Source organism: Orcinus orca, chromosome 3, assembly GCF_937001465.1.
Source record: "Orcinus orca chromosome 3, mOrcOrc1.1, whole genome shotgun sequence".
NCBI lineage: Eukaryota > Metazoa > Chordata > Mammalia > Artiodactyla > Delphinidae > Orcinus > Orcinus orca.
This window is the reverse complement of record NC_064561.1, coordinates 10,935,275-10,957,735: the sequence shown is the minus strand read 5'-3', so window position 1 is coordinate 10,957,735 and position 22,461 is coordinate 10,935,275. Positions and strand designations below refer to the sequence as shown.

At 56.8% G+C, this 22,461-nt stretch overlaps 1 protein-coding gene across 4 annotated transcripts in view; it reads right to left on the bottom strand.

Moving 5' to 3' along the window:
• Positions 1-203: 203 nt before the first annotated feature.
• Positions 204-22,461, bottom strand: part of LOC101270309 (BLOC-1-related complex subunit 8) — a 34,372-nt gene continuing 12,114 nt past the window's right edge. Inside the window, exons 5-15 of one of the 4 annotated variants that reach the window (XM_049707313.1) lie at positions 20,815-21,083; positions 11,042-11,141; positions 9,531-9,599; positions 4,742-4,824; positions 4,004-4,207; positions 2,664-2,798; positions 1,724-1,871; positions 1,419-1,552; positions 1,237-1,330; positions 966-1,077; positions 204-666 (exon numbers count right to left, since the gene is read on the bottom strand). In XM_049707313.1, coding sequence (XP_049563270.1) covers positions 441-666; positions 966-1,077; positions 1,237-1,330; positions 1,419-1,552; positions 1,724-1,871; positions 2,664-2,798; positions 4,004-4,207; positions 4,742-4,824; positions 9,531-9,599; positions 11,042-11,141; positions 20,815-21,083 — 1,574 coding nt within the window. In that variant the 3' untranslated portion in view covers positions 204-440. Of the gene's footprint in view, positions 667-965; positions 1,078-1,236; positions 1,331-1,418; positions 1,553-1,723; positions 1,872-2,663; positions 2,799-4,003; positions 4,208-4,741; positions 4,825-6,097; positions 6,291-9,498; positions 9,600-11,041; positions 11,142-20,814; positions 21,084-22,461 lie in introns of those variants that run through there. The other 3 variants (XM_049707314.1, XR_007476235.1, XR_007476236.1) reach the window with 3 other exon arrangements.

Genomic DNA, 22,461 nt, shown 5'->3' with positions numbered 1-22,461 from the left:
CCCCCTCCAGGGCTCCTCCCCTTACGTCCCTGTCCCCCCCAACTCCGATCCCGCTTCTCCCCCCCACCCCCCTTCCCAAGCAGCACTGGAGTCCTCCTCTCAGGGTCAGGTTCTGGAGTGGGTACCCAAGACACGACAAGGCAAGACTGAGGCCGCTGGGGAAGAGATGGGAGGACCCGGGCGGGGGTGTGGCTCTGAGCAGCGACGGTTTCGTTCACGGATGCCCCGTGTGTTTTATTGATGGATACACACACACGGGAAGGGGGAAACGAGCACCCCAACCTTGGATCCGAACCAGGCTTTCCCCCCTCCAGGCCCCTGCCGTGGAGAGGGTCGTAACTGCTGGGTCTTCTCCAAGGACACAGGGAGGAAGGTTGGGACCCCGCGTGCCCTCACCTCGCCTGGTGTGAGGGGCAGAATCGGTGCCACCCCCGGGCCTACTACCGGGGCCAGCCGTCGGTAGTGGGCAGCCGGCGCAGGGGGGGCCCAGGCCGTAGGGGCTCTGCCAGGGGCCGGGCCAGGAGCAAGGGGTAGGGGAAGGCCTTTGGAAAGTCGCCGGGGCCTCCAGGGGCCGGCGAGAGGCGCTCGGACTTGATGCTGACTGGTGGGGTGGGCGAGGAGGCACCGCGGGCTGGAGGGCCTTCCTCGCCCAGGCTGCGGCCCCCACTGCAGAGAGAGAGAGAGAGAGGAGCGGGGCCGTGAGCTCAGCGAGGGAAGCCATGGAAGTGGCATGGCTTGGGCAAAGATTGGGCAGGAGGACCTTGGGAAAGGAGGGGGTGGCGATCCCTCTTGGGGCCTCCAAAATAGCCGCCCATCCCCACCAGGACCAGTCGGGAGGGGCTAAGTGCAGAACCGGGAGTGGCCACTAGGGGTCAGCAGTGGCTGGGGCTTGGAAGACTTGGAGGAGCCCCACCCGTGAACCCGGGGTGGGAGGGAGCGTGCAAGGAGGCAGTCGGGGCACTTACCTGGGCTGGGCGGGGGTGACTGGGGGCCCATCACCCCTGGAGGGCTGCCAGGGGGCCAGGGTGGGGGGCTGCAGCAAGCCTGGGGGCGGAGGGGGGTCTCCCAGGCCATATTCTGGGGGGGGGGCAGGAAGAGTAAACTGAGGCCCTGACCTCAGGGAGCCCCTTGCCCAAGCCTGACCCACCCCACAGGCCAGTTTTCAGTTCTGGAGGGCGGGGGAGTGTGGACCCCCGGCAGGCAGGTGTGTGGACGCCTCCCACAGCGGGTGCATACCTGGGGGACCTGCAGGGAGGAAGGGGAAGCTCCCTAGTGGGGGTCCTGGGGTGGCAGTGGAGCACGGACTCTGCAGGCTACCATAGAGGCCTCTCTGTGGAGAGACAGGGGAAAGGGGAAACTGAGGCCCACACCCAGGCCACCCTGCCCCCACAGCCCTTCCACACCTTCCCCTCACTCACCGAGGTGCTCAGTCCCCCTCGGGCCCCAGCCAGGCCACCAGCCAGGTCTGGCCTCCTCCCATCCACTGCCAGGTACAGGGGCGGTGGTGTCTTGCTGCCAAGGTGGCTTGCTGAGAAGAGAGGGTGCGCAAGGCCTGGGGAGCAGGAGACCCCCAGAGAGAGGGCAGGTGGCCATGTCATCTAATGGAGTCTGAGGTCCAGAGTGATGCCCACAGCCAAGCAGGGCCAGAGCCAATATTCCCGCCTTGCACAGCCCCCCTGGGACCGCCACCCCTCCTCCCCCAGGGCCTATGCCCCATGCTCACCTGGGGGGCCAGCTTTAGGGGCTCCTGGACGGAAGGGGGATGGGCGGCTCTGGGCAGGCAGGGCCTCCCCAAGCCCACTGGGGTCACAGCCTGGTGGGGGCAGAGCCCCATATGCCATGTCAGGGCTGGGCATAGTGGGAGCTGCTGGCTGAGGGCAGAGAGGACAGGATTGGCTGAGGAATGTGGAAATGAGGGCATCAAGTCCAAGACAGAAAATCCCAATGAGTTCAGTCGCCAGCCTCCACCTTCCGTAAGTCCTCACTACTCCTCCCTCTGGCCTAACGCCACATGGCTGGGGGAGCCTGTGTCTGCCTCTGTCGCTCCTTGACAGCTAGGCCCAGAGCTGAGGCTTCTTAATCAGCATAGGGTTGACCCTGAGGGGGCTTCCCAGGGTGTTTGATGAATCAAAGAAAGGAAGGAACTGGGACTTCCCTGGTGGTGCAGTGGTTAAGAATCCGCCTACTAATGCAGGGGACACGGGTTCAAGCCCTGGTCCGGGAAGATCCCACATGCCACGGAGCAACTAAGCCCGTGTGCCGCAACTAATGAGTCTGCATGCTGCAACTACTGAAGCCCACGTGCCTAGAGCCTGAGCTCCACCTCAAGAGAAGCCACTGCAGTGAGAAGCCCACGCACCACAACAAAGAGTAGCTGCCGCTCACAACTAGAGAAAGCCCGCGCACAGCAATGAAGACCCAACGCAGCCAAAAATTAAAATTAAAATTAAAAAAAAAAAAAGAAAGGAACTGTCTGCCCGTTGAACTCTTTTCCATCCTTCAAAGCCCCTGCTATAATGCCCACTTCTCCAGGAAGCCTTCTCTGCCCACCCAGGCAGAAACCTGCCCCCAAATTAAGTCTCTCTCTCAATCTCGGCCTCAGCCATTTGGACCTCAGAAGTGGGGGAAGGGCCCCATTCATGGCGGGGCAGGGAGTCACTTACATAGAGCCGGGGTCGGGGCAAGGCTGGGTCACCCCCATCACCTGCCAGCCTCCGCAGCTTCTCTCCTGGCCCCTCAATCACCTCCTCTTGCTCTAGCTCTTGTCCATCAAGGCCCACGCCCCTCCGCTTCAGTGTCTGTGGAAGGGGGAGACAAAAGGGTGACACTCCCCCCATCCTGGCCAAGGAACCTGGTTCTACGGGAGAGGGGAGGACCTATCCCATCCAGCTCTGTGGGCAGGCAGGGTGCAAGCACAGCCTGCTCCAGCCAAAAACCCCAGTGAGTTATCACCTAGTAAGTTCCAACTGTGTGGGAGAGAGGGACTGTCCTGCCCTGGGACCAGAGAGGCCCGGGTCACACAGTAGAGGCCGAGATGCACCCAGGCCTGCTGGCATTATCCTAACACTGCTTCTGAGTGTGATTCAGTTCCTCCATTCTGCACCCATGTGCAGCCTCGGAGCCTGGCGTGCAGTAGGTGCTTAATAAATGTCAGCTGACTGAGCACCTGAGGACAACTTTATAGGTTCTCCTAAGCTGCCACCCACATAGGAGCAGTGACCAGCACACTCCTGGACCCCTGCCTCTCCTGTGCCAGCTTCTCCCCCTCCTCTGCCAGATTGGGGCTTCCTGGGTGCAGTCCTAGCCCGCTGCTCTCTCCAGCCCAGTGGCTTTAGCTTCCCGCCCTGGGTAAAGATGCCCGCATCCAAAGTGACAGTGATCTTGCCCATCCTGGGTCGTGGGTGTGAGGGCTGCCCAGATAATGCAGGGGCTGCTCCTGCCTCTTTCTCCTGAGGATACAGCAGCTCAAGCAAAAACAGTCCTGGGGCTTCCCTGGTGGCGTAGTGGTTGAGAGTCCACCTGCCGATGCAGGGGACACGGGTTTGTGCCCCGGTCCGGGAAGATCCCACATGCCGTGGAGCGGCTGGGCCCGTGAGCCATGGCCGCTGAGCCTGCGCGTCCGGAGCCTGTGCTCCGCAGCGGGAGAGGCCACAGCAGTGAGAGGCCCGCGTACCACACAAAAAAAAAAACATTCCTGGACCTCAGTGAGGTCTGTTTGCTTTGTGGTACCTTTTCTTCTCTGTGTCTGTACTCACCAAATGGGTAACAGGAGCAAATGAGATTATGTGTGTGAGGGGCACATAGTGGGGCCCTCGATGTTTTTTATTTCCACTATCCAGGAAGTTGCCCCTAAAAGGGACACTCTATTACCCCAAACCTGCTTTGACTAGCAGCAAAGCCAAATTGCAACGCTCATCTTTTGTGCAAACCAAGAGTCCCTAGGCTCTGAGTGAGCAGAGTGTGCTGGGCTTCATGAGGCCAGGGAGGTGGGTCCCAGGGGTACCTCAAGGATGTCGGTGTTGGTGCGGCTCTCGTGAGGCTCACTGTACTCTGTGTACTTCAGTAGCACACGGTCCATGTCCGTGCTGGCGTACTGGAAGAGGCGGTTGGCGCTATTGAAGATGATGAGGGCGATCTCACAGTCGCAGAGTACACTTAGCTCATAGGCCTTCTTCATCAGCCCAAACTTCCGCTTAGTAAATGTCACCTGGACCCAGGACCCACAGGCGGGGCAGGAGAAGACAAAGATTTGGGATGGTGAGAGGGGAGGTGGAGGGGCCTAATTGTTGCCTGAACATGCCTTGTGATTCCATGCCTTTGCATGTGCTGTTCTTTCTGGCTATACTACTCCTTCTCACTTCTTAACATGGCAAACTCCTATCGATGCTTCAAAACCCAGCCCAAATGTCCTCTCCTTTGGTAAGTTTACCTTGGCCTCCAGGCAGAGCCCACACTCCCTCTCTGAGCTTCCCCAGTTCTGTGTCTCTCTCTGGTCCAGCGCTTTGAGTTGGGTGTATTTGTATTGAGTTCCACCTCCCCTGTGACTGGGGCTCCAGTCATCAAGGGGAATCAGTGAATTAATCATCATGAGAATGAGTAAAGGCTACATCTCAAACTCCTGACATTGCATCAAGTCTCCTTATTCCCTTGCAGTTCTCCCAGATGGCCAGACCTTTGCCCAGGCCATGTCCCCTGCCAGGAATGCCTTTCCCCGAACCACTGGCCCACCCACTGAACTCACCTGCCGATTCCTTTGGTCCAGAATGCGTGAGATCTGAATTTTCTTCCTCCCCATTGTCCCAGGCTGGGTGGAGTGTCCTTGGTCTGGGGGTTGAGGTGGGGAGGAGAAGAGGACAGAGTAGGTGGGTGGAGAGTGGGGACAGGCACCCCAGTCTACCCCCTATCTTCCTCCTGCCCCTGCCAGGTGCTGAAAGGGAGATGATGGGGGAGATCAAGGCAGGCTGGGTCATCCCCACAGCCCACACCCTCGACCAGCCCAGGATGCAGCAAATGCTCATTGAACACTTTCAGATCAATGTTTTATAAGGAGAAGGCTGACCAAGGGGGAAAGATTGAGAGGTATGGGTGCCCCCACCTGAAGCTTTAAAGCAAAACAAGCTGGTAACTGTGGGACCTAGAGGGAGCCTGACCCCGTATCTGTGCAGCGGGGATAACAGTGTGGTGCATTGCCCAGTGCTGCTGGAGCATAAAATGAGCTAACCCACAAAGGGCATTCAGATCTGCCTTGCAGACGGCAGGTGCTGTGTATGCACTGCTGTTATGAATACTGGCGACAGCTTAAAAGTTCTCAATAGGCCAGGTTGGAGGGCCATCCAGTGCTGGTACCCAGTGGTGCTCAGTGATCCTGAGCCTCTGAAAGTAAGCCTGGTCCACACAGCAGACACTTTTGAACTCATTCAATCCCACAATAGCCCTTTGATGAGCAAGGTTGAGGGCTGTGGTTACCAGAAAACATATATTAAAAATATATAAAACATATATTTAAAAACTGTACTGAGGGGCTTCCCTGGTGGCGCAGTGGTTGAGAGTCCGCCTGCCGATGCAGGGGACACGGGTTCGTGCCCCGGTCCGGGAAGATCCCACATGCCGCGGAGCGGCTGGGCCCGTGAGCCATGGTCACTGAGCCTGCGCGTCTGGAGCCTGTGCTCCGCAATGGGAGAGGCCACAACAGTGAGAGGCCCGCGTACTGCAAAAACAACAACAACAACAACAAAAGAAAAACGGTACTGAGAGTGGAAAAAAGACTAGAAGGAAATGCTCAATCTGGGAGTCAACGCTGGGTGGAAATTTATGGGTTTTTTCCCGTTTTTAAAAATTGAGATGCAATTCACATAACATAAAACTTGCCATTTTAACGTATGCAATTCAGTGGCATTTAGAGTATCCACGACGTTGTACAACCATCACATCTATCTAGTTCCAGAAAATTTTCATCCTCCCAAAAAAAGACCCCAGCCCCATTAGCAGCCACTCCCCATTCCCCTCCCCTCAGCCCCTGGCAACCACTAATCTATGTTCTCTATGGCTTTGCCTGTTCTGGACACTTCGTATAAATGGAATCATACAATGTGTAGGCTTTTTGTCTTTTTTTTTTTTTCCTTTTTGATCTTTTGAATTTTCTAACATTTCTCCCTCAGTGATTATAGATTTCTATTTTAAAAATTGTGTGTGTGTGGGGACTTCCCTGGTGGTCCAGTGGTTCAGATTCCACGCTTCCAGTGCAGCGGGCACGGATTCGATCCCTGGTCAGGGAACTAAGATCCCACATGCTGCGTGGCATGGCCAAAAAATAAAAATAAAATAAAAAGTTGGGGGGAAGCATAAGAGAAACCCTATCCCTGCCCCACCATCCAGCGGGAGGAGGGGAGAATGCCCTGGAAAGACTTAAGCTTGGGACCCTCAGACTGGGGGATGGGGTGGGCCCAGGCAAACTGGAGAGAAACTCTGGACCTTCCTTGTGGGGATCTTGGATTTCCCTGGTGGGGGCCCCAAGGGTGAGAATGGGCAGCTCAGTGAGGGCAGCATGTACCCAAGACACGGTCCAGGACTTTCCCAGCAGCCCTCATGCAGGACTCCTTGGAATCAAAGAATCATGTTGCCTGTTTAGCGGCACCCACCCCACTATACAGACAGCCGCTCCATGGCCCCCGAGATCCCCTCTGCCAACTCTATGACCACACTCCACTCCCCCATCCCTCCCATGTCATAGGTGGCTGAGGCCTGCCCAGGGTGAAGTGGGTCTGCTCTCAGGTCTCAGCCAGCCTCTGAACAGAAGAGCGGTCTTTAGCAAGGGAGGCCTCTCCCTCGGCCTCAGTTTGCTGTTCTGTGAATGGGGTGGGTATGAAATACAGAGTACCTGGCACAAGGCCTGGGAATGAGCTCTTGGGAAGTATAGGGAAATGTAGGTCTGTCTCTGGGAGTAGCCATACCTGCTTCCCACACCCCAGCCCGAGGGGTCTGAGCAGGGTGCCTCATCTTCCCACAGACCCAGGGCTGGAAGTATGAGATGCCCCAGTCTGTCATATGTGGCCCGCTGTGTGACCCCAGACACACCCTCCACCTTCTCTGGGTTGGGTCTCTGAGTGGTCACAGCTATGCAAATCCCAGGCCAACGAAAGCCCCCATCTCAGCCCCCCAGCTCCAGCTTGACTTGCTAAATTTAACCTCTGGGGCTAATTTTAATCCCCGGCTGGAATCAGGCTAGTTCCCACGGCTGGGGTGCGTTATCCCCGCCCTGACAGGTCCCTGGGGACAGAAGACGGGCACTGGCCGGGAGGTCTCGGTGCCAAGATGACTCAGGAAATGCCCCCAAGCCTGGGGTCCCATGGGAACATGGGACTTGGACATGAGTCTCTGAGCCTGGATGATCAACTCTGGCCCCTTCTCAATCTGTCCCCATTTTAGACAAGGACATCCTGGCTAGGGCAGGGTTCACATAATGGGGGAGCCCCAAGAGTCAGAAGGTCAGGGGGGGTTTCTCTGAACTGAGACCCAAGAGCCAGACAGGAAGTAAGTTCCAGGCAGAAGGAGTGGCAGGTGCAAAGGCCCTCAGGAGGGAGGAAATGCATCAATAAGACTAGAGTGAGGAGGCCAGCAGGAGAGGCTTCAGAGGCAGGGCCACTCTGGGTCCTCTGAGCTGCAGGGAGGCCTGTGGGTTTTGGTCTAAGAGAAGTATACAGCCGTGGGAGGGCTTTGAGCAAGAAGGCACACGACTTTTGGGGCTTCCCTGGTGGCGCAGTGGTTGAGAGTCCGCCTGCCGATGCGGGGGACACGGGTTCGTGCCCCGGTCTGGGAAGATCCCACATGCCGCGGAGCGGCTGGTCCCGTGAGCCGTGGCCGCTGAGCCTGTGCGTCCGGAGCCTGTGCTCCACAACGGGAGAGGCCACAACAGTGAGAGGCCCGCGTACCACAAAAAAAAAAAAAAAAAAAAAAGAAGGCACAGGACTTTAAAAACTTGGCCATGGCTGCCATGGGAAGCAGGACAGTTGGGGGCAGGGGTAGAGATGACAGGAAACTACCGGGAGGCCAGGGCTGTGTCCCTCTGGGCAGAGACTGGGGGTGAGGCCCCCTCTGTGCTATGCCTGAATCCTGCACTTTAAGTCACTGTACTCTAGGGCTCTTTGGGTCCTCTAGAAGCCACTAGGTCCTCTGCCATCTCTGGAGCCAGGCCTGACAGGTAAAGATGGGCTCACACAGGGGTTTGAGTCTTCTGAACTTTGATGACCTTGGAGCCCCCAATCCTCACCCAGGAACCAAAGTCATCCCCTGCCCTGGTCCTTGAGGGATCTACCCAGCACAGAGCTGACCATGTCCCTTCACTGTTCAAGCACTCCTCACGGCCCCTCACTGCCCTCAGGAGGAAGGAAGCTTCAGTCCTCAGCCTGCCATTCAAGGCCCTGCCCCAGGGACTCCCCTGGTGGTCCAGCGCTTAAGACTTCGCGCTCCCCAATGGTTAAGAATCCGCCTGCCAATGCAGGGGACAAGGGTTTGAGCCCTGGTCTGGAAGATCCCATGTGCCGTGGAGCAACTAAGCCTGTGCGCCACAACTACTGAGCCTGCGCTCTAGAGCCCATGAGCCACAGCCAACTGAGCCCGAGTGCCACACCTACTGAAGCCCACATACCTAGAGCCTGTGCTCCGCAACAAGAGGAGCCACTGCAATGAGAAGGCCGTGCACCGCAATGAAGAGTAGCCCCCGCTCGCCGCAACTAGAGAAAGCCCACGCGCGGCAATGAAGACCCCACACGGCCAAAAATAAATAAATAAATAAATAAAAAGAAAGAAAAAAATTAAAAAAAAAAAAAAAAAAAAGACTCTGCGCGCCCAATGCAGGGGGCCTGGGTTCAATCCCTGGTCACGGAATTAGATCCTGCACACTGAAATGAAGATCCCGCGTGCTGCAACTAAGACCCGGCGCAGCCAAATAAATAAAATAAATTTTTTAAAAAGTAAGAAAGGCCCTGCCCCAATCAGCTCCTGCCCACCGTTCTCTACCTTCAACAAAATATCTCTGCCTGAAAAGCCCTTGTTGCCCCTTCTGCACCTGGCCAACTCTGATACACATTTCAGAAACCTAGCTCAAAAAAATCCATTCCTCCGTGAAGCCCTCCCTGCCCTCACTCTGGTCTCCCAGAGCCTCCATCCATCCCCTCCAGTTCTGACTCTGTGGGGCTAAGGGGGTCGTATATCCAGCTCTCTCCCTCTCCCCAAGACTGGAAGACCCTCAGGACAAGTCAGAGGGGTGACTGGGAAGATTTGGTGAAGGGAGCAGGTCAACAGGGACACATCTGAACTCCCCCCAGCTTCCCTCAACAACTTCCTCTCAGACTCCCCCAGCTGACTCCCTACCCAGAAATACACAGGCATGCAAATCCAGCCACTCAGCGTTGACCTGCCTCAGGCCCAGGTGTGAAGGGCCAGCCAAGGAATGCGGAGGCAGGCGGAAGGCCCAGGGTGTGCATATATATTTGTACTCACATGCAAATCCCCACCCCAGGCAGCAGACAGACCTGGCGGCCCCTTCTCCAGATGTTGGCGTGACCGGAACTGCTGGGGGGAGGTGGTGGTGCGTGCTGAATCTGCAGGGCACGAGGGGGGAGGCTGAGGTTAGGGGAGTATTCTTCTGTGCGCATGTCCCCTCCACCCCCACCAATGTCCAGCTAGAAAGCAGAGAGCTTGTGGCATCTGCCCAGCAGAGAGGCACAGGTGGACTCATCGACCCAGGAAAGGGAAGAAGAGTCAGGAAAAATGCAAGAGGGCGTCTTAAAGGAGGAAGCATGTAGTTGGGCCTCAGTGGAAGGGCTGGATGGGGCCCTGAGCAGATGGACGGGGGAGTGGGCATTTGAAGTCAAGAGTCCAATACCTCCCACCCCTTTCTTTGCCCCCCATACTTGGCATTTATCAAGTGCCAACCATTGTGATAAACTGACCTCAAAAGAAGTAGAAAGCTTAAGTAGACCAATGACCACAGAAGATTAGAAAAGTGACTTGAGACCTACCATTAAAAGGACAACAGGCCCCGATAGTTTTATGGTTATTTTATCAAATCTTAAAGGACAGGAAAGTGAAATGTTCTTTAAACTACCTCAGACCTTTGAAAACAATGGGAACTGCCCAAGTCATTTTATGAAGCTCTTGTAGGTCAGAATCTAAGTCTAAAAAGAGAGAAGTATTGACCACGAAAGGGGCAATGTTAGAAGCCAGGGATTTCAAGGAAGATCTCTCTGAAGAGGTGACATCTGAACTGAGACCCAAAGACCAAGAAAGACACAGCCAAGCAAAGGAAGAGTCAGTTGTGGGGAGATCTGGTGCAAGGGTGTTCCTGGCAGGGGGAACTGCAAGGGCAAAGGCTCAGAGTGATCATGAGTTTGGCATTTTGAAAAAAAGCAAAGAAATCTCTATGGCTGGACAGTGCGAGCAAGGGAGAGAGGGGAGGGGACTGGTGGTGGGGAGAGTTGTGGCACTTGGATCACATAGGTCCTTGTGGGCCACAGTGACGAGTGTGGGTTTTACTCTGAGGGCATTAGGGAGCCACAGAGAGTTTGGAGGCAGGGGAGGGTCAGGATATGATTTTACAGTTTAAATAATCCCCTTGTACTTCCATGCATTGCTGGTGGAAAAAGAAAGAAGTAGAGCCACTCTGGAAAACTGTCTGGCACCTACTAAAGCTGAACATGCATCTACCCTTTGACCCAGCAATGCTTCCCTTCAACATTCACCTAAGAGAAAAGTGTCCGTGTTTTACCAAAGGACACAGACAAGAATGTTCTCAGCAGCCTCATTTGTCAGAGCCCCAAATTGGAAACAACTCAAATGCCCTCAATGGGAGAACTGGTAAATGATTTTTGGTAGATTCTATGCAAGACTACTATACAGCACAGAAAAATGATGCATTCCACCTCCATGCCACCACACAGGTGAATCTCCCAGACCATGTGCCGGTTCAGCAATACTGGGCTCCCTAGAGAGGACACACCATGTGATTCCATTTATATGAAGTTCCAGAACAGGCAAAACTCACCTACAGTGATGGATATGAGCACAGTGGCCACCTGGAGCAGGTACTGTGACAGGACAGCGGGAGTCCGGGGACTGGGGTGTCCTGTTCCCCGGGCCAGGACCTGGATACATAGATGTGTTCAGTTTGTGCAAATTTTTTAGCCCTACTCCAACGATTTTTGCATTTTTCTCTATGTGATTTATCTCAACCAAAAGATTTTTTTAAAAACCTCATCCCTGGGGACTTCCCTGAACGTCCAGTGGTTAAGACTCTATGTTTCCATCATAGGGGGCATGGGTTCGATCCCTGGTCTGGGAACTAAGATCTCACATGCTGTGCGGCGCGGCCAAAAAAACAAAAACCAAAACAAAACCCAAAACAAACCTTGTCCCTAGTCATGGCTGCCATGAGAAACAGCATCTGTCTGCGCAGGAGCAAGGTGCCGGGAGAGGCTGGGGCAGGTGTCTAGGTGGGAGATGTGGGGCCTGAACTGGGACGGGGGCTGCAGGTAGGCAGAAGAGGATGGATTGTTTGGCGACCAAGGGGACAGGACGTGCTGGTGGCATATGCCTGGGGTTGGGAGGGGGCCTGGGGCCTCAGGCCTGAGCGTTGTTCTGGAGGGGGGAACTAGGGGTACAAAGGAAGATTTCATGAGTGCCTGGAGCATCATAAACCCTCTAAGGTGATACCTGTGGTCACTAAGTCCATCAACAAACACCGCTGCAGTCCTTCAGGCCATGACTGTCATCTCTCTCTACGAGGTCTCTTAGCTCCCTGGTGATGGAGATGGGGGTCTGGAAGGAATCCCACCCTCCCACTGACCCTTCACTGCTGGCCTCTCCCTGTGGAAGGACTCAGTTTTCTCACCTGTAAATGGGAGGGAGAATCCTTCTCCCACCAGCTGGGGAGGAGGGGGCAGTGGAGGGATCTATCAACCTTGGCTTCTGGCCTCCCAGAAGCCAGAAGGAAGAGGGGCCTTGGAACTGGGGATGCTGAGTCAGCGTGCCATCTTGCAAGACCACAGTGACACTTACTGTGACACGCTGGGAGACATCAGACCCCTACTTCCTCCCCCACAAAATGGGTCACAGAATCCTGATATCAAAGGCTTTGCAGTGAGGTTTGAGAGAAAAGATCAGGAAGAGTCAAGTTCCCCTTCTTGCCTCCCAGTGGGTCTTTAATGGAGGGACAAGTGGCAAAGTCACGCTGCCAGACCCTTGAGCTCAGAGGCCTCAGTTTGGTGGGGGACCCAGGCCGGCGAGGAAAGGAGAGGAGGAAAGGAGAAGTGAGAGGCAGGTGGGTGGCCTGGGGGAGATGAGGGCCCGCGGGACGCGGCGAAGCGGGGAGGGGGCGCTGCTCCTGGGCCCTGCAGCAAATCAGGCCGGTGGCCCCGCCTCACGCAACCCAGGCGGTGGTTTCATCACCTGCTCCCCAAGTATCTCATTACAGGAGACAGGAAGAGCCCCTTGGAAAGTCGGGACCCCCCCGCCCCTCTCTTGAGGGCTCCAGCGGCTCCCACCCCAGCTGCTGGCGACACCCCTCCTCCCCGAGCCAGGGCCCTGGGCCGCCTCCTCCCCTGGGAGCCTGGGGAGATGGTGGCCCAGGTAGTTGGGGGGGGCACTGTGGGTGACCTAGGGGCTGGCTCAGCCCACAACAGCCCCTGGAGTCCCTCACCTGCCCTGGGGAGAAGGCGGGCTCTAGCAGTGACTACTGTGCAACCAAACTTCTCTGGGCCTCAGCTTCCTACCCCAGAAGATGGGGAGAGTCGGCGACACCTCCCTGAGTTGGGGGGCTCTCTGGAGATAATATCGCCCTCTTTCTCTATGCAGGCAGCTTTTGCCATCACTGGGCCTGACCCCTCCCAGAAGGCCTTGGGGTCACCTCTCCTCAGCCCTGGGGTGCCCAGCTCAGAGTGAGGGCCCCGGGCAGACCCAGGAAGGGTGCTGGGGACAGGGGGTCAGGGAGAAAGCTCTTTCCTCCTACGTACAGATGGGGGGGTTGGGAGATTCCCCTCGCAGGGAGACCCCCCCAAACACATGCATCACCCCTAACACCCACATACATAAGTCCCCAAAACACATGCAGTCCACAATACATGCAGACCCCTCCCAAACCCACACGGCTTGCCAAACACACACATCCCCAAAACACACACAGAGGCCTCTGCACACGCAGATGCCCAACTACATGCAGACCCCTCAGACACACACAGAGTCCCCCAACACCTGCCGATCCCTCGAATGTACACAAACCCCCCAATATATGCAGATGCCCCCAAACACACGACCCCCAACAACATGCAACCCTCCTAGACACACACAGAGCTCCCCAAACACATGTAGACTCCCCAAATCCATGCTAGTCCCCCATTATAAGCAGGCCCCCAGACACAGATAGGGCCTCTATCCCCTGCAGGGGTATCGCCCACCCTCTGGCTTCCTGAGGCAGGGTGGGAGCACCCCCCAGGGGAGAGATGTGGGTTCGGGGCTGGGGGTTCTGAGGGTGGGGTGTGAAGATCTCACGGATCGCACGTACGGACACTGCATGGGGAACACAAGCTATGCTGGTGCAAGGTGGCAGGGGGTTGAGGGGATCTTCGGGGTATTCCTGGGGACTGTGGGGGTCTGAGGGTGGGGTGTGTTACCCACGTGTGGCTCTGAATCCCAGAAACCCAGAATGTTCCAGCTGGAGGAGGCCCTTTGCGGGGGTCCCTTTGTTTATAGACCTCTCTGGCATTCATGGGGAAATGGAGGCCCAGTGGGGGACCCTCAGACCCACTTCCACAGACCCCTCCCCAGGCCTGCTCCATGAGTTGAGAGGTATGATGGCCTGGCTGTGGCTATGGGCACAGCCAGATGGGGGTATCGACTCCACTGTACACTCATTGCCTGACATGCTCCAAGCCTCAGTTTCCCCATTTGTCCAATGGGCCCTGGGGGCACCTCAGGCACACACCCACGTGTCCCTCTACTTTAGACAGGCCTCATCTACCAGCAGATTCCCAGCTCACCTTCCGCCCCTTTCCAGGCACCTGAAACACCAGCCCCAGACAGACCTGCCACTTGCCCATTGCCAGGCTTTTGCCCCCGCTGTGCCCTCTCCCTAGAACGCCCTTCTCAGACTCACCCAGGTCTGAGACGCTGCTACATGTCCTTCAAGCCTGGGCAGAAATCTCTCTTTCTAGAGGTGCTAATTTCCCCAGACCAGATTTCTCTTTCCCTGTGTCACTTAGTCCTACCAGATATTTTTGGTGCTTCTTTGTTACTTTCTTTGATGATCCTGTTGCCCCACTAAGATGTCCGTTCCACGAGGGCAAGGATGGAGTCTTCCCAATGCCCGGCACACAGTAGGTCCGCAATCACCCTTCCTTGAATGAATGAGCAAACAACTGCTTAACAAACGGAAGAAACATCAGCAACAGGTTCCGTTTTAAATACCTCATGGTTCACAAAACAAATTTGAGGTCCCATCTGGCCCACAGGCCGCCAGTTTGAGGGGGCCCCTGCTCCCCCACTCCTCTCTAAACAGCCCACAGCACGACAGCCCACTGGACGGTGCTCATGCTTCTCTCAGGCCAAGGGGCTGACCCTCTGAAGGTTCCAGTGCCCGCCGTGGAAGGAAACTATGTCCCGGGGTCATGCAGGACCTCGCTGCCCTCACTGTCCACTGAAGGTCCTGCCAGGAAGGCCATTTTCTCTGTCATGGCCACTGCAAATGGAGACGTGCCCCATCCCACCTCCCGTGGGGCTTGGGACTCCTACCCCTGGCGCTGAGAGAGACCATACATTCAGAACCCAACTCTGCTATCTCACACAGGTCAGAGCCCTCGGCCACTGAAGGCCCCCAAAGATGTCCCCTAAGCTGCGGTGGCAGCTGCAGGAACAACCCAAGGCTTCTCTCTCTTTGTTCCAAAGAAAGATCTCCCCGTAGGGCCCCAGAAATTCATCCCCAGAGGCCCAGACCTCCCAGCTTGGGAAATTAGCACATCTGTCAGAGCTGAGAGGAAGACACTCAGCCCATAGCCCAGCAGACCCAAGACGCAGCCAGTGGGGAACCCAAGATGGGGCCTTTGAGGCATCCCTGGTCCCCACTTTCTTCGCCAAGAAATGTCTGGGAGCTGACCAAGGTGCCAGGGACGCAAGGGCAGGGAGTGGACAGACCCGTCTGACCTTTCCCATTGCCCAGTCTGGTGGGGGAGACGACAGACACGTAAACTGTCAGGGACAGAGCCCTCACCAATGAAATTCTATAGGGCAGGGGTCCCCAACTCCCGGGCTGTGGACTGCTACCGTCTGCAGCCTCTTAGGAACCTTGCTGCACAGCAGGAGGGGAGTGGAGGGCGAACAAGCGAAGCTTCGTCTGCCGCTCCCCATCTCTCACATTACCACCTGAACCATGCCCCCTGCCCCCAGTCTGTGGAAAAATTGTCTTCCATGAAACCAGTCCCTGATGCCAAAAAGGTTGGGGACCACAGCTATAGGGGGAGGCAGTGGGGGAGGTGGCAGGGGAGGGAGCTGCTTTGGAAAGATGGGCCAGAAGGGACTTTTTGAAAAGGGGATCTCAAGGACTAGAGGACACCAGCCATGAAGGGGTGTGGGTGAGAGACTGCCTGGTGGAAGGAATGGCAGGTGCAAAGGTCCTGAGGTGGGAATGTGCTGGGTGGGTTCCAGGTGCAGGCGTGGATGGTATTGCCAGGTATGGGTGAGCGAGGGGCATCTGGAGACAGAAGAGGGCAGGGAGGCTGCAAGGGGCCTTGGGGATCAGGGTGAAAGAGTGGGCTGTAGAGCAATGGAGAGTCATGGAGGGTGTATGAACGGGGGTGGGGGGTGGCTGTGGTGCAATTCAGGATTTTCAGCAGACTCCGTGGCTGCTGTGGTGAGAAGTCCTTTGGGAGCAGGAGGCCAGGACAGCGTCCAGTGGGAGAGGGTCGGGGCTCTGATTGTGGAAACTGGACAGAGGCAGGCCTGTGCCCACAGCAGTGACTCATTATCACAACTTGCCTGGATTGTTCCCTTCTGAGGACCCAACCTCAACCTGTGGTGAACCTGAACCTGGAGGAGATCAGGACAGGAAAGCTGACAGGCCTGAGGCTTGCTTGGCCCCTGGTGGAGGGTGGGATGCGGGTGGACCTGGATGGGGCTCACAGGCACGTCCACTCATAGTCATAGTTCGGATGGCCCCTCCTGTTACTGAGTGCCTGCTGTCTGCCCGGGCCCATGCTCCACCTCACTTACACACAGGACCAGCTTGACTCAGATAGCCCAGTGAAGCGGAGACGGCTGCCCTGTTTTATACAGGAGGAAGCAGGCTCCTTCCCAGGGCCACACGGTGGGACCCCAGATCCTCGCTCAAGCGTGGGCTTATACCACAGGGTTCTCCGGCCGTGCCCCAAATTCACCCTCGCCGACCCAGTCTGGGAAGTGGGCCTGGGCACCAGTGGGATCTGAGACACTCATTCCTGAGTTCCCTGGGGCCAGTGAGCAGCCTCACAAGCCCCCCCCCCCCACAAGATGCAGGCTCAGCGAGGACCTCTGGGAGGCTGAGAAATGGGACCCAACCACTGTGTACACCCCACTCGGATTCATGGGCCTGGGCTGGGGTGACCTCTCCAACCCCACATGGGATCCCAGGAGTGTGATAAATACTCTCTGACAAATGACATCTGTCTCCAGGTGCATATGTGCCTCTAATATTCCAGAAGGTCAGACCCCCAACATGTCTATACTCATTGCATCTGAGTTGGGGTGACAAACGATTTTAATTCCCTTTCTCCTCTAATTTGCATTTTCTAGATGTCTGCCTGGTTGGGTAATGATTTAATGAAATCAATCATTAGTTGGAGATGGGAAGTAAGATCGGGCTCAAATTGCTCAGGTCACAGGGTCAGAAAGGGGTAGCGATTTGTCTGAGGTCACACAGAGAGGAGAGAGGAAGCTGGGGCCCCTCACTCCTGGCTTTAGTTCTCCTAGGGGCTGAGGGGCAGCCTTGAGCCCGTCCTTTCTCTGAGGGGCCTGCGTGTTTCCACCTGGCCTCAGTCTTCCCTCCTGCAAAGTGGCAGCTTCAGACCAGATAGCGAGTTCCCAGCTCTCGCAGGTGAGACCCCAGGACTCTAAATGTCCCAAAAGTCCATTCCCTGGAGGCCAAGATTCACTCCTGGACTCAGACAGGTAGTGGAAGGCAGGTATGGGGACAGGAGGGAACAAGGCTGACTTCTCCCAAAGCTCCTTTGACCTTTGAAATCAAACCCCATACACTTGTACTTCCAAGTCTAAATACTTTTTTGAACCCCGTTTCCTTCACCCCAAGAGCCTGAAAGTTCTCATCCCCGACGCCAAAGATCCAGAGGTCCTGACCTTCCCCAGTGAGGATTCTCAGCTGGTCAGGCAGAAGGCCTCAGCTATTTCTGACTTCTTGGGTCTGCAGCTTGGGGACTGGGAATAGCCAGGGACCCCAGTTGGCAACGTCTGCTGCCCTGGACCCTGAGAGAGGCAGAGGGTGGGGACCATGACCATGAAAGCAACGCAGCCACGGGCTTGTCATGTGCTGACAACCTCGGAGGGCTGTGACTATCCTTCCTATACCCATGGCCCAGATGGGACACTGAGGCACGGGGAGGAAGTGGCCCAGGCAGCTGTGGTGCCCCACTCAGGGCTCTGGGCCCACCATCCTGCCCTCAGCCACAAAGGCATTCTGTGGGCCCAGCTGAGGCCCCACGTTCACTGCATGAGGTGCAAACCCCATGGGGTGGATGAGGGTCATGGCGGTCACAGGCACACGTGGATGTCATGCCACTTGCAGGTCTGGGGCCGCGACACACAAGGGCACACCAACAGCAGGAAGGCATGGGGTTGTGGTTGTGCACAGGGGGCTCCAGGATGCACAAAGGGATGTGACCCAGGAAAGGGGACCACTATAACTCATAGTCGCATACCAGGGGCTCATGGCACCACAACTTTGGACTCACAATTCCCCAACTGACACAACCCTCAGACACATGCCCTTTGGACACACAACCCCTCAGACATGACACACACTCCTTCAGACATAACTCCTAGACATGCAACCCCTGGGACACTCACCCTTTCGGACACACAACCTCTCAGAACCACAACCCTTGACCGCCCCACCCCCCGAACACAACCCTCAGACTCACACCCCTTGGACACATACCCTTGGGACACACAAATCCAGGACACATAACCTCTCAAACTCACAATCTTAGGACTGCACACCTCTTAGACACAACTCTCCCTCGTACAGCAGGACATTCGGACTTTCAAACTCAACCCAGCCCACAGATGCCATTCAAAGGACACCGCAAAAACCTCGGCCCAACGCAACACGCACCTGCTACACCTGGACCCTCGGACGCTCGCGCACCGACCTGGAGGAAGCAGCTCAGAACCCCGAGCGCCCGGCAGCCGCAAGGGCCTTCGGAGTGGGCGGCCCCGCCCCCGGGAGCTGATTGGGCGGGGCTTAAATTTGCATAGAGGGCGTGCCACGGGCTGCGACGGACGGGCACTCGGGCGTGGCCGGGTCCCGGGAGTTCTGGGGCCCGGGACTCAGACGCGGGAAGACTCTGAGGTGGGGAATAGTATAATGAGGGAGGGGGGCCCGGGAGGGAGCTGGTTCAGACCTGCCAGGCTTCCCCTGATGTCAGTGGGCGACCCTGGCCTGCTGAGCCTGACCCTAATTCGGACCCTGTCTGTAACCCCCTGCTATCTCCTACTCTGGACTAACTTCAACCTGAGTGAAATGTAACTCCGACCCGGGACCTGAGGCCCCAGGCACCGAGACTTTCTCGAAGCCAACCCTGACCCTTGCTGTCACCCAAATGGAGGGACTGCAGAGAGGGGCTCTGGGGTCGCTGAGGGACCTCGCCCAGCTGTGTGCCTCCTGCAGCTGAATGTGTGACCCACGTGCTTCGACAGGAGGGTAACAGACCCCTCGGTGGCTGGGCGCCCTCCTCCACTTCAAAGGTCAGCTTCCAGGATTGGACCCCCTCCCTGGGATCCCAGCACCACCCAGCACAGGTCCAGGCCCAGAGGGGGATCAGAGCAGGATTAATGAGTGAATCAAGGTGGAAAGAATTACAGGATGAAGATGACTGTTGACTGGGCAATCCTGGAGAAGCCCCCAGTCTGAAGGAGGCAGAGCTACCACATACTCCCTATCCCTGTGGGATCAGAACTGGGCCAGAGGGGTCAGGGAGGGCTTCCCCCAAAGAGGGGTGGAGCATTTATACTGGGCCTTGAAGCATGAGTAGGAGTTTGCCACTGGTAGAAGAAGAGGGAACAGGACTTGCAAAGGTTCAGAGAAAGAGTGCAGAACATTCTTTGGTGGGGGAGGATGAAGCCAGAGCAGTGAGTGGAAGTAGATTGAGGTGGGCACCCAAAGAGAGGCTTGGAGATGGGGGAGGGGGTCCACTGGGGCAGATGAAAGGGGAGAGCAGGTGGGTTGCAATGGCTGCCTGGTGTCCACCTTCTAAGAAGACAACAGGAGGTGATTGGACCCCTGGACTCAGGGGAGAATATGTGGAGATATTAGTATGGGGGGGACACTGAAGAAGGGAACAGAGACCCTGCCTCTCCCCACACCTCAGTTTCCCCATCTGTGACATGGGCAGTTTGGACCCCCAGCCTGGGCATAGATTTCTCTTTGGACCAAAAAAACTAGGGTTCACACTGTGTCATAAAGGTGGGGATCAGGGTTCCTGCCTCTCCCACCCCGTCTTTGCTGCCCTTCAGTGTCCAACACCAGACACTCAGGTGTCCCAAGAACACACCAGGGCCTAGGCCAGGTTGGGGGCTTCTGCCTGGGCTCAAAGGCACAGAACAAGGCTTGGGGAGTGTGGAGGTGGCTGGGGAGGCCTGGGGCCCTCGAGAGCTGCTCTGTTTACCCAAGACCGCCTGCCTGCCTCTGATGCAACAAGCAGGCTCTGGTTACGTGAGGGCGGCAGCTGGAGCAGCTCTAGGAGCAGCCCGGGCTGGGCCAGCTGGGGCTGCCCACTATGGGCCACACCTCTTGCCCCCTCACCACTGGGGCTTGCTCCTGTGTTCTTGCCCCTGCCACGTTGTCTCCTTCCACCACTCATGGTGGAAACACCCTTCCCATTCCGGTCCATACCATCTTCTATCATTCACACCGTTTCCTATAATGGCTCCTTCTTTCTGCCTTTACCCCTGTTCCTGTCCTATACCCTCCCCCATCGCTGGCTGTGTTACCCCATGTGGACCCACACCCACCACTGGGCCAATCAAGAGTCTCGACCTCAGTCTTCTCAGATGAGGGGACACTCTTAGGTGCTGGAGTAAGAGGTTGGGGGGTTGAAAGGGAGATTTCGGGGGAGAAGGGAATGGAAAAGGCCAGAGAGGAAGATCTGGGAAAGGGGCCTGGAAGACGGGGAAGGTGGAGACAGGGATGGGAAGGTGAGGAGGTGTAGAAGCTGCTCCCCCCAAGTCCCCCTCTCCAGATCCTCTCCCAGAATGTCAACAGGGGAAGCCTTTGAAGGATCCTCCATGGCAAGGACAGTGTGGTCCAGTGGGTAGGGCTTCAGGGTTCGAGGACCCTGGGTTCCCATCCCAGCTCTGACTCCCACTTGCTGTGTGACCTCAGGCCAGTCACTTCACCCCTCTGAGCCTGTTTGCTCATGTGAAAAGTGGGGACAATAGTAGTCTCTCCTCTGGGGGGGGAGAAGCGTTTCAAGGTCGGCCTCCAATGCCCCTTTCTCCTCCAAAAGCCTTACCTATCCCCCCTCCCATCTGTTGTTCTGACACCCCCATCCCTCCTTCTACCTGAGCGCTGACCCCGTGCTTTAGAAATGTCTCTGTCCAGCTCTGTCTCCCGGAGCCTGGGCCGTGTGTTGCGGTAGCACAAAAGGGGTGTTTCCATGGGTTTCTTGAAGAACTGGAGTCCTGGAGAGGGTCTGAGTAGCGTAGGGGCATGCGGACCAATCTTGGGGCATGCGGACCAATCTTGGGGCATCCAGAGGCCTTGCTGGGGGATGAGGCAGGGGCCAGGAAGGGGCTTCCCAGGGGCAGGACCCTCAGAGTACAGAGCAGGCCTGAAATAAAAACTAGGACTTGGGGCTTCCCTGGTGGCACAGTGTTTGAGAGTCCGCCTGCCGATGCAGGGGACACGGGTTCGTGCCCCAGTCCGGGAAGATCCCACATGCCGCGGAGCGGCTGGGCCCGTGAGCCATGGCCGCTGAGCCTGCGCGTCCGGAGCCTGTGCTCCGCAACGGGAGAGGCCACAACAGTGAGAGGCCCGCGTACCGCAAAAAAAAAAAAAAAAAAAAAAAAAAAAAAAAAAAAAAAAAAACCAAAAAACCAGGGGCTAAGAACAAAAAGCCAAAACTCAAGTCTGATTCCCATCCTGACCACTGTGGACCAACTGGAGACAAGTCACCGCCCTCCCGGGCCTCCTTTTACTCCATCCACAAATTTGAAGGAGACTGGTGGAGGGTGGGGGGGGCAGTTCCAACACTTAACCCAGGGAGCCCTTCCAGGTTACCCCCACCCGTGGGTGCTAGGCTCCCTACTTGAATGCCCCGTGGCACGGAGAGTTCCCTGTCGCTCTCCTGGCTGCCCACCTATTTCTGGGAGCAAGTCTTAGCGAGCTAGGTCTGGGCATGCCCACACCCTTCACTCCGGGCGGCGGGGGGAGGGGGTAAGTCGGCCAGAGCGTCGAGGCAGATGCGAGGTGTTGCTGGGTAATCTGGCCTTGCGGAGCCTTAGTTCGCTTTCTAGAAAATGGAAGCAAGAACGTATGAAGTGAAAAAGGACGGAGGGTCACGATGCACCCTTCAGGATCGGCCAAGACTGGGGACGGGGGCTTGAATCAGGGGCTAAGAACAGCTTGGAGGCGGAGTGCCCGGCCAAGGCTTTGCCTCTTGCGCCCCCTTGCGGCCGGCAGGGGACGGACGTTCGCCCGGCATGAAAGGCGAGCCGGCCACGCAGAGCAAATAACCAGCATCTCCGTGAGCCCCAGGATTTGGGGTGATGGGGCATCTAACAACCCACGTCCTGCACAAACATCTTTGAGAGTACTGGCTAAGGTCATGTTCAGGGGCCGTGGGTGACAGGGAGCCCTCGGAAGGTCTAGGGCATCTCATGACTGCCCCCCACTAACTCACAGCGCCTGAGCCATCCAAGGCTGCCTCTGGGATACATGCAGTTACCTCACTTAGCTGCCTGTCTGTCCAGCGGGTCTGAGCCCTGGAGCCAGGGTTGGTCTGTCTGGCTCACCAGGGCATCCCCTGGGCAGGCAGGGCCTAGCTCAGAGAGAACCGTCAATGATGGATACATGGCTGCAATGGCAGGAGGAGAGATGGACGAGAGGTGCCTTCAGAGTGGGTGGAGAGGGAGGGTGACTCTGTGGGGGTTACACACCAGGCAGGGCCTAAAACAGTGTGAACCTGAGGCTCTTCCCTCCCCCTCAAC